The sequence below is a fragment of the Anolis carolinensis genome, chromosome 4 (genome assembly GCF_035594765.1).
Source record: "Anolis carolinensis isolate JA03-04 chromosome 4, rAnoCar3.1.pri, whole genome shotgun sequence".
Taxonomy (NCBI): Eukaryota; Metazoa; Chordata; class Lepidosauria; order Squamata; family Dactyloidae; genus Anolis; species Anolis carolinensis.
In genome coordinates this window covers 224513845-224531621 of record NC_085844.1, presented here as the reverse complement: position 1 = coordinate 224531621, position 17777 = coordinate 224513845, and the positions used below count along the sequence as shown (strand labels likewise).

The window sequence follows — 17777 nt, the reverse complement described above, 5'->3', positions numbered from 1 at the left end:
CTACCTTGAAAAGACTTCCTTGGCAAAGACATGTCCATTGACAGAAAGTAGAAAAGTTAATAATTCAAAGCAACTTACCTGGTGAGGGATGAGTTCTGCTCCAGTGTTCACATCGACTAACTGGAAAGACAAGGCAAAATTCTGATGGCTATCAGCAGTGAAGGACCCTTTGGCTTTTGTTGGGTAAGTGACCCTGTGGGAGAGGGACAAAGTATTAGTTATTTTGGGGGGGAAACCCACAAGTTTTGCTAAGGGAATTAATTTAAGCCCTCTTGCTCACCCAAAACCTACATTATGCCATAACTTGGAACTTCTGGAAGCTGTAGCCCAAATAAGTAACTGTTTCAAACTCAGCCTCTTGTTGACAGTCCCCTGCAAAATCAGTGAGCCTGAAAGCCCAATGACACTGTCTAGTCTGTGAAGTAGATGAAAGCTATAGGAAAGTTGTATTTGAGGCAGTTTCCTTCCATTGAAACAATCTGCTGTTAAACTAGGAGTCTTGGCTAAACAACTGCAGGCTAATGATCTGCCAATTGGCTGCCTTAAAAAAAAAGGGGGGGGGTAGTAGTGCAATCAGGAAAAGATCACTTTTCAGCTAGTACAACTGTCCTCTCTGTTCACCAAACTGGATTGTAAATGGCAGTGTAGAAGCAGCCTGAGATTACCCAAGGAGCTGAAACAATTTAAGGAGTTGTTTATCAATACCCAGTCTTTAAACTTGTTGAGATGTAAATTAGGAGTCCGAAACAATTTTCTAGTGCTGGGGGTGAACCCCCCCCCCCAAAGTCTTTTGTGAGCAAGATGGAATAAGGATTACACCCATCTCTATGCCATCACACAGGCCTTAGTTGTAAATCGAGCTCCCCACTACTGCCACCATAGATAGGGGGGAGAAAAAGTTCTTTTTGCTAGCACTTGCATATAATGGTTGAGCACTACAAAGCTTTGGATGGTACTGTTTTTCCAGCTGGAAGGGATAATGGTTTGGGGAGAATCCTTCTTGTGATCTCCAATCAATGACTGGAAGTAATAAGTGAGGAATGTTTTGCTTTTAACTTGCTACTTGGCTAATTGCTTCAATGTAATAAACATCTAACTGTATGTGTATGCTACAAACATTGGCAACCCAGACCAAAGCTCATTAAGACAGCAGGAGAATCTGCTGATAACCAATCTTCCTTCAGTAAAAAGTTGGCAAAGGAAATGGAGTCACATGGCTGTTCATTTAGCACTACATAGAGCCTGGTGATCTTTTACCTGGTAGTTTTTGGTGCAATGCTCTGATCTTTATCCACAGTGAAGAGATCCACATTTGAAATACCAACTTCTGTTGAGACCTTGACTTTCAGCTGCAAATGAGAAATAAATCAACAGACTATGGTGTGACCATCACTTCTCTAATTTTTATTTATTGAAATTATTATATGCTGCATTTCTCTTAAAGTGAGAATGATGTAATCTCCAGCAAATGAATTGGCATCTTTATTTTCCTGAATTATGACAAAAGCCGGCAAAACTCATGGAATGTGTTGGAGGAAATTCAACATTTCTTGAAACAATGGAAAAAACAACTCACAATACTGAACACGGGAATGGATGCTAAAATGCAAAACAGCTCTCAGTGTAGGAAACAGAGAAGAGGTTCGGGACATTATCTATATTTGAAACAAAATATATATTTGAAATACTTAAGACTGTAGCAAAGATGACAAGAATGTAAATCTTTTTCAGTTTGAAGTATATGATCACTTGATGGATCAACCAACTTCATTATTTGGAAAAAGCTGTGCAAATGCAGAATTTTGTCTTATTTCTTTTCTATGCATCTATTTTTTCATCTTTTGATTCAAGTTTCAACTGGGGATGGGGAAGGAGTCTTACATTAATTTGTGAGTGAATGCACCCTTGCCAGATGCCTCCTTGGCGGATTAATTTAAGGAGATAGTCAATGCATATTGAAATTGGAGGTCATGAGCAAATGGCCACATATATAGAATTTGAATATGGCTCCAGCTTTTGACCCACTAAAATGGAAAGGTTATCCTTTGTCTTCTTGAGACTGGAATAAAATTTTCTCACTATAGCCATGTTCTGGCACAGCACTGGGATAAGGCATTTGGCAATGTTTATGGTCAGCCTGATTTGTGCATATGCTTCTGCGTGTGAGAGAATTTTATTTCTTTCTCTTTCTCAATCGCTCTCTCTAACACACACACCAGGTAATGCAGTCTTTCTGCCCAGAACACTACCTTCAACTTAAAATCGTAATTTTCAAAAATTCTAGTACACTCATTAGAATTATCACTAATGACAGCCTCTAAAAAGCAGCTTCCCCGACAGTTTCCCCCAGGAAGAATGTGGCTTATTATTAGGCTGGGTTCATACAAAGCCATCAGCATTAATGCATAACCACTAGCACTACTTATGTTTTCAGAGTGTTCAAGCAGCACCATCACTCATTTTCTGATGCCCCAAGAGAAATTATTACTCCAATTACCACAATGATTTTGATATTTATGGCAGATGTCAGTGCCTGTAAACAAGAGCCTCTTTTTAGCTGTCCCAGAGTGAGCAGCAATACTTAAATACTAATTTTTCAATTAATTAGGCAATTAAAGGGAAAAAATTGTTACACATGGAGTAAACAATGCTTGAATGAATACCGCAGTGCTTTCCCCACACCCTCAATTCTACTGATCAGTACCTATTGTGACCTTAATAATGACTTTTAAAAAAGGAAAATTAGGTAAGAACAGCAAGCAAAAGATAACTGGGCTTATCTTTGAGAAAAAGTATTAAGATAACATAGTGGACAATACCTTTATTCAACCCAACAAAACGTCAGAATGAGCAAGGTATTCATTGCATATATGATCATTGCCGTCTCAAAAATTTTGCAAATACATCTTAGCTTTATTATAATTGTTTGGAAGACTGTTGAGAAAAGGACTGCCTGCCTCCTTCAGATCAATTATACATTTCTTGAAATTCAAATGTCAAATGCTTAAAGATATATAACTAAATATTGATTGTCAGTGAACTGTTGTTTATTTGTTGTTGTTTCTGACTCTTTTTAACCTCACAGACCAGCCCATGCCAGAGCTCCCTGTCGGCCATCACCACCCCTAGCTCTTTAATGGTCAAGCCAGTCACTTCAAGGATACCATTCATCCATCTTGCCCTTGGTCGGACCCTCTTCCTCTTTCTTTCCATTTTCCCCATCATGATTGTCTTCTCCAAGCTATCCTGTCCTCTCATGTGGCCAAAGTATTTCATCTTTGCCTTCAATATCCTTCCCTCCAGTGAGCAGTTGGGCTTTATTTCCTGGAGTATGGACTGGTTGGATCTTCTTGAGGTCCACGGCACTCTCAAAGATTTCCTCCAACACCACAGTTCAAAAGTGTCTATCATTCTTCACTCAGCCTTCCTTATGGTCCAGCTCTCGCCATCCATAGGTTGCTATGGGGAATACCATTGCTTTCACTATGTGTATCTTCGTCAGTGTGATGTCTCTCATTTTAACTATTTGATTGAGATTTGCTCTCCTCCCAAGAAGAAATTAGAATCATCACTAAGTAGGAATTGCAATTATATTACATTAAATTTTGTATTAATAAACAAAGACATTAGGTGATCCACAATGAATTCCATCTACAGAATTGAGAAATCTGACACCAAAAATTGGAACTTTTTTGCTGACATCATTTCTGTCTTTGATAAAAGGGGAGCTAACACTGGGCAGCCAATTGTATTTGGGCAGAATAATTGATTTAGTGTTCTTCTTTAGCTTTACACTAACTTTTAATATTAGTAGTTCATGGTTTGTGCCGCAATTGGTTCCTGGTCTTGTTTTTTCAGGGAAAATTGAGCCTCTAATTCCAATATTTTAGTCTATCTGATTTCTATCAGACAGGTGGCGTCTGTGTTTACTGTTGCCTCTTGAGTAGCTCAGAGAATATATTTGCTGTGAATAAAGTGTTGACATTACAAAATTCAATCAGTTGGTTAATGCTTCATTTCTTGCTCCCTGGTCAAATTCTCATATAATCTTTGATTCTCCTCTGTTTACGACTTATGTATTCCAATAACTTATGATTAACAATATGTCTGATTTTGCTATGTGATCAATGTTCTTCTGGACTCCAGAATAACATCATCTGAATTTCTTCCACTTCTCCCTCTATATCCCTTGACTACTTTTTGCTACAGCTCTCCTCATTATTAATGCCACCCCATTTCATCTGAGATTTTCATTTCTTGATTAAGAATGAAAACATCCCATTCCTGATGTCGCTATTTCACATGTTTATATGTTCTATTCTTGCTTTACAGCATCTAGCATACCTTGATTCATGCTTCTTACATTCCATGTTTCTATTATATATGTTGCAGGGTTTCAGACCTTTCTTTCACCTCAGAGCATGTCAACAGCTAAACTTCATTTGAGATTGAGTCCAGTTTCATTATTAGCCACAATACTATTCATATTTGCCGTCTGTTCTTCCCCAATAGCTTGCTGAGTGCCTTCTCATCTGAGAGTCTCATCCTCTGGTACTATCTCTTGTATCATTTCAAAATCTTTTGTTGTAGGGTTTTCAAGGTAAAAATCTTCAGTAGTTTACCACTGCCTTCTTCTGCTAACAAGCATTAGCCATAGTGCCACTGTTGCTCTCTCTGATACGTCCTGACAGTGATGATGATTATTATTATTATTATGTACCACTACCGCTGATGCTCGGGAGCTGTCTGGCACATTTCTGACTTTTCAGCAAACATTTGCCTGACATGGGAGACCCTACAAACAGTGCTGCTGCCATCAGCATAGTACCTGGCCTTACCCCATCAACACACAAACCCATCAACACAGAAGAATATTTGTATTTGTGCACTTCATTTTTCTTGCATAGATATAACAACTTTTACTTAACCTTTCTGAAATTCATTTTGTCAGTTTTGGCCTAGCTTTCCTACCTTTCCAGGTCATTTTAAATTCTGTCCCTATCCTCTGGCTATAAGAGGGTTCTGTAGTTTTACATACCAGAATCACAACCAAGGATTTGGAAGCATGGATTTAATTAGTTCCTGTCTCAATACATGTGGCTCCTCACCATGTTCTGGCACTGAGCATTACTGTTGCTGCTTAATAAATTCTCAGACTTTTCTATTATGTTCTGAGTCCTCACCTGTCATCATCGGTGATCACTCATGTCCGAGCATGATTGTCTTTTAAGTGTAGTGTCTTGGCGGTGGGTCCGTAAGTGACTGTATAGACCTATTCTTGACCTGCATACTCTTTCATAGTGAGGACATCGATTTCCAGGTGGAAGGTGATCTCGGTCAGGGTTGGCTTGATGCGCCTTCCCCTCGACACATTTTTCCCTTTCGCCTCCCATTTGTGCCTCTTCGAATTCCACAGCACTGTTGGTCACAGCTGACCTCCAGTTAGAACTATCGAGGGCTAAAGCTTCCCAGTTCTCGGTGTCTATGCCAGAGTTTTTAAGTTTAAGCCCAACTTTAAATCTCTTTTCCTGTCCAACCAACACTACGTTTTCCATTCTTGAATTGGGAGTATAGTAACTGCTTTGGGAGACTGTGATCAGGCATTCGGACAACGTAGCCAGTCTAGCGAAGTTGATGGCAGAGGAAGTAGTTTTTGCTTTTTCCAGCACTCTGATATTTGTCTGCCTGTCTTCCCAAGACATTTGCAGGACTTTTTAGAGGCAATGCTGATGGAATCATTCCAGAAGTTGAGTGTGACATTCTAGTTTTGCAGGGCTGGGAGGATAATGGCTTTATAAACAAGCATCTTGGTCTCCCTATGAATGTACCGATTCTCAAACAGTTTCTGTTTCAAACTGTGTTGTATTTCAGTGACAATGTTGACTTTTGTGGAGAGGCGGCTATCAAGGTAGTGGAAATTGTCAACATTTTTTTAACATTGCACCATTAAGCTGTATTTCTGACATTGCAGAGGGATGAGCAGATGCCTGCTGAAAAAGCACTTTGGTTTTCTTGATGTTTAGTGCTTCTGAAAAGGTGTTTAGAGTGGCTTGCGGGTCTTCTGAATGAGCGCAAATTACAATATCATCAGCATATTGGAGCTCTGTAACCAATGTTGTTGCAAACTTGTGTAAAGGACTATGAACGACTAAGGTTCTTTCAGGCAGGGGGAATCATTTTATCCCACTGCTGCCACCAATTTGTAAAGATGCAACCACCAAAGACTCAGAGAGAAGACCTTTTACTTTTTTCTTCTTCTTCTTCACTTTAGATGGTAACGCAACTTGGTTTATAATATATGCGACAGAGGCTTAGATGTTGGAGGAACAATAACAAGTTTATTCAGGCACAGAGCTTAGTGGTTACAATGTTGTTTCTCACTTAAAGGCACTTTTATTAACAGTTATAATACTAGAATGAGGTGAGTCAAACTCCCTAAAGTGTCACTTCTTTTACTTAAAGTAGTTAGAACTTCTTCCTCTGCTACTTTTAAACCGCAGTCACCCCTGTGATATACGATCACAGATTCTCTGTTCCTTACCAGGACACAGACTACATTAAATAAGTCACCAAACTTATTTTAAATCGACTCAAAATGAACAATTGAGTCTCCTTGATCCCCTCAACCTAGGATCAATCTTCCCTGTGCCTCATCAGAGCACAGACTGAATCCCTTTTTTTAAAAAAACTCTGCACTTGTTCAACAAAATGGCAGTTGGCTCCGCCTACTTCTCCATGGCAACCAGCCTCTGAGTGTTGAGATGCAATAACTGTAATACTTACCCTTTTAAAACACAAACACACAATTAAACATAACATCTGTAAACCAAAAATTCATACTTCATTACACCTTGGTTTTGGGTTTCAGTTTGCTGAGGTTAAATAGTTTGCCATCTGTCTGATAGATGATTTCCATGCCGGTAGGAAGCTTCCCATCAACAAGGTGCAATATCATAGCTATGAAGATGGAGAATAAGGTTGGAACAACAATACATCCCAGTTTGACACCTGATTCTGACTTAAATGGGTCACTTTGGGAGCCACTGTTGTCCAAGACTGTCATCATGTCATCATGGAGGAACTGCATAATGTTCACAAATTTGTCAGGGCATCCAATTTTTGGAGGATAGTCCAGAGAGCACTGTGATTCACTGTGCCGAATGCCTTTGCAAGGTTAATGAATGCCATGTACGAAGGTTGATTTTATTCCTTGCATTTTTCTTGGAGATGTCGTGCAGTGAAGACCATATCCACTGTTCCTCTGGAGGGGCAGAAGCCATTCTCGGATTCTGGGAGGATGTCTTCTGAAATAAGTAGGTGGTGGTTTGCAAGGATTCTTGCGAGGATTTTTCCAGAGGTTAGAAGGGCGATACCTCAATAGTTTCTAGTTTGTCCTTTTTGAAAAGGGTGATGAGGGTGGCATTTTTGAAATCTGCTGGGATCCTGGGCCTGACTGTAACATTCTGATACATAGCCAGCTACATGGCAAAAGCCTAATTGAGGGTGGGTACACAGAGTGAATTCCAGGAACCTTCTCCTAAGGCTTGGGTCACCATCACAGACTTTCAGAAGGCCTTGCTACCTTAAACAAAGTCAGTTTTAACTGTGTATATGGCATCCTGCTGAAATATTTCTCTTCCCAATGAGATTTGTCCAGCGCTCTGATGTCTTTTCAGTATCAGAGATATTTTGATTATCCAGACGTTTAAATTATTCTGCTCACTGTTATTCTTTAAAAGTAAATTTTGTAACCAATTCTGACACTGAAGAGCAGAGTATAAATGGATAAATATGAAAATTTTTAGTTAACAGGAACAAGAATGCAGGCTCCAAATTCTCTCGAAACATGTACTCACCTCAACTTTGTTTGCAATAAATCGACTGTCTCCATCAATGCTGATTGCAAAATCATAGTAGCCACTGGCAGGCTTAACACTCATGAAGTTCAGCTCAAAGATATCTCTATTAATAAAAACAATAGCTGTAAAATTGCAGGAATCTGACTGTGTTTATGCTCAATAATAGTTGATATCAGAAGCCAAAAATGACATTCTGGCCTATATTAGCTCAAGGAGAAAATAACAGCAACAGAAAAATAACATCGCACAATTTAGAGAGGAAGACTAAGTTATTTGGATTCAAATACCATTACCAAAAAGGGAGAGCCATAAACTAGTCATATATGAATAAAACTGTATGCAAGGTTGACTTTATGCTTTGATTTTCTTAGTCACTTCTTCCCCAAATGACAATTTGGCTCTCAAACTTAATTGTGGTACAAAAGCCAAGTCAATCCCTAGCTGTCAAAACAGAAATCTAAAAGTCTTTTGCAGAGTGAGGCTGACGTGTATCTTTAAATTTCCCTAATTCTTACAAATCTTAATCCTTTAGAAACTTAAATTCAGAATGGGGGGATCAACTTTATACATCACAATATTTACACACAACAACAACTTCTTACCCAGACAGGGCAAAGGCAGACTGCTGGAGGACAGTGGCTTTAGTAGCAACAGATTTTGCATGATCCAAATTCACACTCGCCTGGGTGAGCGGCTGTGACATAACATTTGTCACCTGGAGCTAAGGAATAAGAGGGATTCGAAAGATAATGGTAGTTTTTTTAACCACTACAGCTTCCAAAAGCAATCAACCAACCAACAAATCCTAGAAAGAGACAAAGCCAGATGGAGATCCAACACCCGATTCCCTTTAGTCAATTTCTGGGTAACATCTGATTGCTTTCTTGTTCTGTCTTTAATGTAGTGCTATTTCAATTTAGATCACTAACCTATCATGCAGACCAGAGAAGGCAGGTCTTAAAGGTATACTTTAATTTTCTACTAGAATCCCAAGATCCAGGAAGACTCTGCGTTTCTGCAGAAGTCAAACTTGGAACTAAATATTCTGAGCACAGGAATTTATTTTGAGTAACAGAACTCATAGACACAAAAATCTATTTCTGGTTGTTCAAACTTCGTTCATTTCAGTAGCATAAATATGGGCAGGTGAATCACGGAGTGAGGAATACTTACCAATCTACTGCAAATCATCCAGATATCTAGTGAGATCTAAATCTACATTCTGCAAACGCAGAATGTAGACTTAGGGTGGCATGTCTTCTCTCTCTTCCTTCTCTATTTTATTTGTATCTAATCTATTTTATTTGTATCTACTCTACACATGCTTTTGGAACTCCAAATCCACAAATATATTTGGCAAAAACTCTTTTTTATATAAAAGCTATACTTCAATACTGTTCAGTTTCATCCTTTCAGCCTAATGTTCTCTATACTCATAAAGCTAGATTTAGGAGATCATGGTTACTTGCACACGTTTGTTTTTGGAGAAAAAGAAGATGTAACAAGAGCATATTTTCAAAATAACAGAATGAACAGTTAATTTCAAGGTAATTTCTGGGTTCTTTTTTGACTGGACATTTTCAAGTTTTCTGCCATTCTCTTACCAATTTTAACTTTAAATTATTATCAGAAGGCACCGGTGAACAAATAGCTCAGAAAATAATGCAACATGTTAAATTCAGAGCTTTGTAGGGAAAAAAATTCATTTCTAAACCTAGGGACTTTTACAAAGTAACTTCATAACCTTAGCCCAAACCTCCATTTCTCATTCCACTGAAAATCTAGCTCTTCCATTTCCCTGACAAAACCAATGTTCACATTACAAAGAATTTTTTGTGCTCAACATCTTCAAGAAGTTATCTGCAGATATTGTTAAAATTGAAGGGATTGGGGTGGGGGTAAGTGGGTTGGTTAAGTTAAGTGTCTGATATCATGAGCAAGACTGATAATAGTAGAACAATGCTTCTAGGGGCCCCTGGTGGCACAGTGCGTTAAAGAGCTGAGCTGCTGAACTTGCGGACCAAAAGGTGCCAGGTTCAAATCCTGGGAGCGGAATGAGCGCCCACTGTTAGCCCCAGCTCCTGCCAACCTAGCAGTTTGAAAACATGCCAATGTGAGTAGATCAATAGGTACCGCTCCGGCGGGAAGGTAACGGTGCGCCATGCAGTCATGCCGGCCACATGACCATGGAGGTGTCTACGGACAACGCCGGCTCTTCAGCTTAGAAATGGAGATGAGCACCAACCCCCAGAGTCGGTCACGACTGGACTTATCGTCAGGGGAAACCTTTACCTTAGAACAATGCTAAGAGAAGCATTTCTCATCCACATCTATTTCCACAATAAATATAATGTCAAGAGTTGGCTTTCGATGGTCATGCCAGCTTCACTTCAGTCCCACAGCAGGAGCTGTCAAAATGAGTTTACAAAAGGCTGATATAGCTAATCCCTAGTTAAAAATCCAGTTTCAGTGTTATCCTCTTTTTGCAGCTGTCTGAATAATTAGCTTCTGAGAATTAAGGACATGAGCAGAACAGATCCTAGTGTAACAACTCACCTTGAGAATGGGCTGATGGTGAGAAACAGCTGCAGGTCCCTCAGGGACTGCAATGACTGGCAAATGGTAATTGTTCTGGGAAAGGGAAGCTGCAGCACAAGCTATGCTGAATGCTTCAGAAAGAGTCTCAAAGTTCTTCTTGCTGAAAATTGCATTTACCAGCTGGATTATTTGATCCTAAAAGGAAAAAGAAAGCACAGAAACTAAATCTTAGGGAAGATGGGTAGGTTCAGGATCCATAAAGGCAAACAGACAGCAAACAGATGGGTTAGTCTCTGCACCAAGAAGGGATGGTTGTATCACACAGCATAATTTTTCACACATTTGTACAAGTCTGGGTCTGTCAACCAACAAATGCAAAAGACACATGATTTTGTAAGGTGAGGACCCTGGCCTAGTCGGAGGAGCAATGCTGTAGTCATAAATTATGTAGGGGCTTGCCAGGCCACTAAGGTAAATTCAACAATTCAGGAAGCTGTGTTGAGGCATATTAGAGTTCTAGAGTTCTCATTTCTACCTAGAACATATAATTCTGTGAAGCTTATAGATCTAAGCCACTCCTGAACATTTGAGTATAATAACAGTACTTCAAAACACCAGACGGTTATTGGAACCTTTCACTTCACCCTTAGCTACAGTAAGGATCACAGCTATGCTCAGAAGACATAGAGGAGACTGAGGGGGTAGATAAGAATATAGGTAAAGGTAAAGGCTTTCCCCTGACATTAAGTCCAGTCATGTCTGACTCTGGGGGTTGGTGCTCATCTCCATTTCTAAGCCGAAGAGCCGGCGTTGTCCGTAGACACCTCCAAGGTCATGTGGCCGGCATGACTTCATGGAGTGCCGTACCTATTGATCTACTCACATTGGCATGTTTTCGAACTGCTAGGTTGGCAGGAGCTGGAGCTAACAGCGGCCGCTCCCGCCGCTCCCGGGGATTGAACCTGAGACCTTTCGGTCTCCAGCTCAGTGCTTTAATGCACTTCGCCACCGGGGCTCCTTAGATAAGGATATAATCCCTGACAAATCAAAAAGTCCTGCCATTTGACCTTATAAGTTCCGTCTATTGCAACACTTGAGGAAGTGGAGTCAAGGCTAGAGATGGCACATAAATAGTGGTTCAGGAAATGGGTTTAGCATATTTTTAACTGTAGTCCAGTAAGTAATCTCATAACTCTTAGAATTAACCTTTTTTGGTCCAGAAAGATCATGATCACTGTTACAGTAGAGTCTCACTTATCCAACATAAACGGGCCGGCAGATAGTTGGATAAGCGAATATGTTGGATAATAAGGAGAGATTAAGAAAAAGCCTATTAAACATCAAAATAGGTTATGATTTTACAAATTAAGCGCCAAAACATCATGTTATACAACAAATTTGACAGAAAAAGTAGTTCAATACGCAGTAATGTTATGTTGTAATTACTGTATTAACAAAATTAGCACCAAAATATCACGTTATATTAAAAACATTGACTACAAAAATGTGTTGGATAATCCAGAATGTTGGATAAGCGAGTGTTGGATAAGTGAGACTCTACTGTATTTTAAAATATACAGCATTAAATGTCTGCATTCAATTAGGAGTTCAGACAGTGCCTTAAAATCCCCAGTTGTCAGCTCACCACAGCCGCTCCTGAATGAACACACGAGACTCTCTGTGGTATCACCAGGAACTTTTACTGTAGGAAACATGAACATCAGAAAAGCCAAGAATGGGAGGCTCCGGCCAACCCTCCTTTATATACCCTCCCCCTCATTTGAACAGTCTCTTCCCGCTCAGTAAAACCCCGCGCAAATTCCCCGCCAAGTCCATCAGCCGTTTCTCCTCCGAGTCCTGGGACGCAGGTGTCTTATCAATGTCAGTGACCCTGAAACTCAGAGCCACATCCAGGCTCTAGTAGCAGGGTTCTGACATGGCGTCCTCCTCCCCTTCGTCCTGGAAGGAAAAGATTAAACACAACTATTGTTCTCCGCTGTCCAGAGTTCCTTTATACTTTTTTAACAGGCTGCAATGGAATACCGGGTGTACCTTTCCTAGGTCCTTTGGTAGCCTCAGCTCATAGGTCACTTCGTTTATTCTTTTTGCTACCCTGAATGGCCCTATATAGCGTGGAGCCAATTTCTTGGATGGGAACCCCAATTTCAGGTTTTTTGTGCTCAGCCAAACCAGATCTCCTTCGCCCAATTTGTCCCCCTCTCGGCGCCTACGATCCGCAAAGAGCTTGTACTTCTTTTGTGTTTCCCGCAATGCCTCTACCACGGTTTGCCACCCTTGCTTGATTTTGGCCGGCCATTCCTCGTCGGTCTGGCCCTCCCCTTCCTTCCACTCGGGTAGCCTGGGGAAAGGTGCCACCTCCTGTCCGTATACTATTTCGAATGGGGCACGACCTGTGGCCGAATGTACGGCCCCGTTAAAAGCCATCTCAGCAAACGGAAGAAGGTCCGCCCAATCATCCTGTCTATAATTGGTGTACATCCTTAAGAATTGGCACAGTGTCTGTTGGGTACGTTCGACCCCCCCGTTGGTCGCGGGATGAAAGGCCGAGCTCAGGTTCCTTTCTGCTCCTAACAGCTGTAAGAATTTTCCCCAAAATTTTGCAGTAAATTGGACTCCCCGGTCACTAATTATCTTGTCGGGACACCCATGTAGGCGATATACATGCTTCACATACAAATCAGCAAGTTTTTCAGCTGAAGGGAGTTTTGGCAGAGCCACAAAGTGTGCCTGTTTTGAGAATAGGTCCAATATTGTCCAAATGTATCTGTGGCCTCTGCTGGGGGGTAGTTCGCCTACAAAATCCATGGCCACGCATTCCCATGGCCTCATGGGCTCCACCACCTTCTGCAATAGCCCCTGGGGCTTCCCCGGTGGTGTTTTTCCCTCTGCACATAATTCACACTGCGTGACGTACCCCCTGGCGTCTTTCCTCATTCCGGGCCACCAGCATTGTTTGGCCAACAGTTTAATAGTCCTGGTGGGGCCTAGATGACCCGCACCCTTGTTATCATGGTACTTCCTTAACATTTCTCGTCTTAAACATTCAGGAATATACAATTTCTTATTTACAAACACCAAATCCCCACACAATTCTCCCTTTTCTTTGTTTGTTTGTAACCATTTGTCCATTCCATACGCTCGCTTCAACTCTTCCTCCCATATTTCTCCTCCCCCCGTGGAAATGGCAGTACGTTTGTTTTCTTTGGCCGCTTGTGCTCGAGTTAGTACTGCCAGGCCCCATTGCTTATCAAGAAAAATACTCCCTTCAGATTCCTGAATTCCTCCCCCGTGCTGAGGCATCCGAGAGAGAGCGTCAGCGAGTATATTATGTTTCCCCTGGAAGAATCTGAGTCTGAAATCAAAACGGCTGAAATATTGGGCCCATCTAATTTGCTTCGCTGATAGTTTACGAGGGGATCTTAGATACTGTAAATTTCTATGGTCAGTCCACACCTCAAACGGTGTTCCACTTCCTTCCAGAAAGTGTCTCCAGCACTCTAGTGCTTTTAGAATCGCTAAGGCTTCTCTCTCCCAAATCGGCCAGTTTTTTTCTGTATCGCTAAACTTTTTTGACAGATAGCCACATGGCTTCAGGTTCCCCCCCTCGTCTTTCTGTAGCAGAACTGCCCCATATGCCCGGTCTGACGCATCGCAATGTAATACAAAGGCTTTAGACATATCAGGGTGCTGTAGGACAGGCTCCTCAGTAAAACGCTTTTTAAGGGCTTCGAAAGCTTCCTGGCATTCTATTGTCCAGGTCAGTTTGGCCCCTGGGGCCTTCACTTTGGCTGTTTCTCCCCTACCTTTAGTCTTTAACAAATCCGTTAATGGCAAAGTGAGGCGCGCAAAGTCCTTGATAAATGTTCTATAGAAGTTTGCGAACCCTAGGAAGGATTGCAGCTGCTTCCGTGTTTTGGGGGCTTCCCACCCCCTCACGTCTTCTACCTTCGCAGGGTCCATCGCCACTCCCTGGGAGGAAATCCTATACCCCAGAAAGTCTATCTGGTCTTTATTGAACTCGCACTTGGCAAGCTTCGCATACAGTTTTGCTTCTCTCAACTTTTGCAGGACTTCCCTGACTAGTTCTATGTGTTGCTCCTTAGTCCGAGATACTAACAATATGTCATCTAAAAAAACAAAGACTCCCTTGTACAACAATGGATGCAACACTTCGTTGATTAATTGCATGAACGCGGCGCCTCCGCCGCACAAACCGAAAGGGAGCACACGATAATTGAATAATCCGAATGCACAGGAGAAGGCCGTCTTCCACCTGTCCTCTGGTTTAATCTGCAATTTATGGTACGCTTCAATTAAGTCCAATTTAGTGAATATCTGTCCCTCCGATAACTGGGCGATCAAGTCCTTCACTAAAGGTAGGGGGTATTTATTTCCAGAACTGATTGCATTCAGGCCCCTGTAGTCAATGCAGAGCCTCAGCGTTTGGTCCTTTTTGCGCCTGAACAACACAGGCGCCCCTAGAGGGGAATTTGAAGGCTCTATGAAACCCCTCGCTAGGTTTTTATCAATGTATTTTCTCAGTTCCTCCTTTTCCCTAGCCGACATTGGGTATATTTTTGCCTTAGGAAGCTCTGCTCCTGGGACTAGCTCTATCTTCACTTCAACTCTCCGCTTCGGTGGGAAACTGTCTGCTTCCTTCTCATCAAATACGTCCACAAAATCCCGATACTCTGGGGGTAATTTATCTGCCAGTTCTGCTATCCTGATAGAGTCTTCCTCCCCCCTTTTCCCCGGCTCCCTCTCCACTTCCTGGCTCCCTCCTTCCAACTTCATCCTGAAGATCATGCTCTTATCCTCCCAGTTGATTTGCGGGTTGGCCTGCCCCAGCCATGGCATGCCTAGTATAACATTATAGCTGGCTATTTGTGATATCACAAATGACACCTTTCCTTCCCAACTCCCTATCTTACACTTTACATCTTCGGCACTGTACTTAGCTAATGATCCCGATGCTGTGGATCCGTCCAACTGCGAAAAAGCTATTGGGGATTCTAGGTTCGTTCTTTCGCATCCCAATCCCTCGGCTAATTCAGGGGAGATGATGTTCCTGGAACATCCACAATCCACAAATGCTTTGCAGGTTGCTTGTTTGCTGCCACTTTCCAGCTGAATGGGGACCACTATCATGGCTTTGTCCTGACTTACCAACCCCCCCGAGTGGTGCCTCATCGGTGGTTCTTCCTCGGCGCGTTTCCCTGCCACGGCTCTTGGTTTGGGCGGGCCTCCGCCTTCCCCTTTTCTCTGCCAGCACTCGGCAGCCCTGTGGCCCAAACGGCCGCACACGAAGCAGCCCCTCCTGCTGGTGCTCACGTTCCCTGTCGGCTCCGTTCTCCTCCCGGCTGGGGTTGATCCCTCCTTCCGGCTCCCCTCTTTCATCTGCGGCCGCTGCTGTAGCCCTCCTCGGTGCCTCCTCGCCTGGGCCAGCGATGTCTCGATGCGCCCCGCCAGCTGAATCCATCCGCGCAGTGTGTCAGGCTCATCACGATGCACCGCCCAGGAGAGGATCTCCCGCCTGAGCCCCTCTTTGAAGAGTTCTATCTTTGTCACTGCAGACCATTCCGGCACCTTTTCAGCGAGGCATTGGAATTCCTCCGCATACTCAGATACCGACCTCTGCCCCTGGGAGACGGTCTTCAACTCCTCCCTCGCCCGGATCTGCTCCAGTGGATCTCGGAAACGGGTCTCCAGGGCCCCCATAAAGCGTCGGAGTGACCCCAGACATGGGTCGCGCCGCGCGTGTAGTTGAACGTACCAGCTGGCCGCTCCCCTCTTCAACACTGCACCAATGGCCCGTACCCGGCTGGATTCCGTTCTAAAAGTGTGGGCATTGTCCTCCATATAGCCCCTCACCGTGGTCAGGAAAAAATCCAGTTCAGAGGACTCTCCCCCAAACTCGATCCTTAGTTCCTCTCGTCTCGGTAGGGGTCCCTGTGGTGGCAATCCCCAATTCTCCGCCCGTCGCAAGCCCCCTTGCGGGCCAGTGGGCCCCGCTGCTGCTTCCCTTTGTCCTGTGCCACGCCCGGCATTCGCCAGGGGCACCAGGGTCTCAGTTGGGAGCGTAGCCGGGATTCTCGGAGGCTTTTCCCCTTCGTCGTCACTCTCCTCCACCCGCGTCAGGCTCGTTTGGATCTTGGGCCGGGCACCGGGCTCCTTTCGCATTTCCCTTCCCTTCGGTGCTGGGAGGTCTGCAAAGCCCTGGCTGCTTCCCATGCTCACGTCCCACATTGAGCTAGCCCGGAGTTCCCTTCCTCGCTCCGGCTCCGCCAAAACCGCCAGGCGCTCCATCGCCCTCGACATCACTGCCAGGGTGGTCTCCATCGCCGACATCCTCTCCTCCAGAAACACCATCTTTTGCGGGCCTGGGGAAGGTGAACCTTCCTCTCCTCCGGTGCTATCTCCCCGCACCACTCCGCGCCTCTGGGTTACCCCATTTGGCTGGGCATAAGCGGTGGATGACGCCAGGGCCGCCAGCTGGTGGAACTCAGCGTCCGTCTCGGGAGTGGCCCTTTCCGACCTTCCTCCTCCGGCGCCCAAGAGCTCTTCATCCTCCACTTGCATGTTACACCTCACCGCTACAGCGGGATGGTGTCCGTATTCTTGGCTTAGTGTCAGCTCACCACAGCCGCTCCTGAATGAACACACGAGACTCTCTGTGGTATCACCAGGAACTTTTACTGTAGGAAACATGAACATCAGAAAAGCCAAGAATGGGAGGCTCCGGCCAACCCTCCTTTATATACCCTCCCCCTCATTTGAACAGTCTCTTCCCGCTCAGTAAAACCCCGCGCAAATTCCCCGCCAAGTCCATCAGCCGTTTCTCCTCCGAGTCCTGGGACGCAGGTGTCTTATCAATGTCAGTGACCCTGAAACTCAGAGCCACATCCAGGCTCTAGTAGCAGGGTTCTGACACCCAGTGCTGATCTAATAACTCCTCAAATCACTGTCCATGGACAGCCTTACAAACTTATTCTTTGGGGAAAAGGCACAACCTCATTCTATTTAACATAATCATTGTTCTAATTTTTGAAGAGAATAAAGTGCATGTACAACTTTCCACTACTTGACAACATAATTTATAATTCCAACTGAACAATTATCTTTAATTGTACTAATTGTTTGTTTTTTCACCAGTCTATAAAATGTCACCTCAGATTGTCTTGAGTAATAGCATTTAACACAATGGCATGAAATAGTTTTTGCATCGTTTATTTTGCAGCAATATTCTTAAAAAGAGGCAGTGAGTGGCCTCATCCATAACCTAGGGGGTCATTCTAGTCCATTACCATTTCCACTATTAATTAGAGATGTTAGGCACCAATTAAATTTTTAGTTCAAAGA

General features: G+C 43.3%; 2 protein-coding genes across 3 annotated transcripts in view; both read right to left on the bottom strand.

Moving 5' to 3' along the window:
* Nucleotides 1-17777, bottom strand: part of rpn2 (ribophorin II) — a 43073-nt gene that overhangs the window by 11965 nt on the left and 13331 nt on the right. For both annotated transcript variants that reach the window (XM_003225286.4, XM_008117596.3), the window contains exons 7-11: nt 10416-10592; nt 8462-8580; nt 7857-7962; nt 1258-1349; nt 79-193 (exon numbers count right to left, since the gene is read on the bottom strand). In XM_003225286.4, coding sequence (XP_003225334.2) covers nt 79-193; nt 1258-1349; nt 7857-7962; nt 8462-8580; nt 10416-10592 — 609 coding nt within the window. The remainder of the gene's footprint in view (nt 1-78; nt 194-1257; nt 1350-7856; nt 7963-8461; nt 8581-10415; nt 10593-17777) is intronic.
* Nucleotides 12044-17348, bottom strand: LOC134298478 (uncharacterized). The gene is made up of 2 exons (XM_062978866.1): nt 15585-17348; nt 12044-12356 (listed from the first exon to the last, which is right to left on the bottom strand). Exons 1-2 carry the CDS (start codon nt 17130-17132, stop codon nt 12315-12317), a joined length of 1590 nt encoding a protein of 529 aa, XP_062834936.1. The 5' UTR covers nt 17133-17348; the 3' UTR covers nt 12044-12314.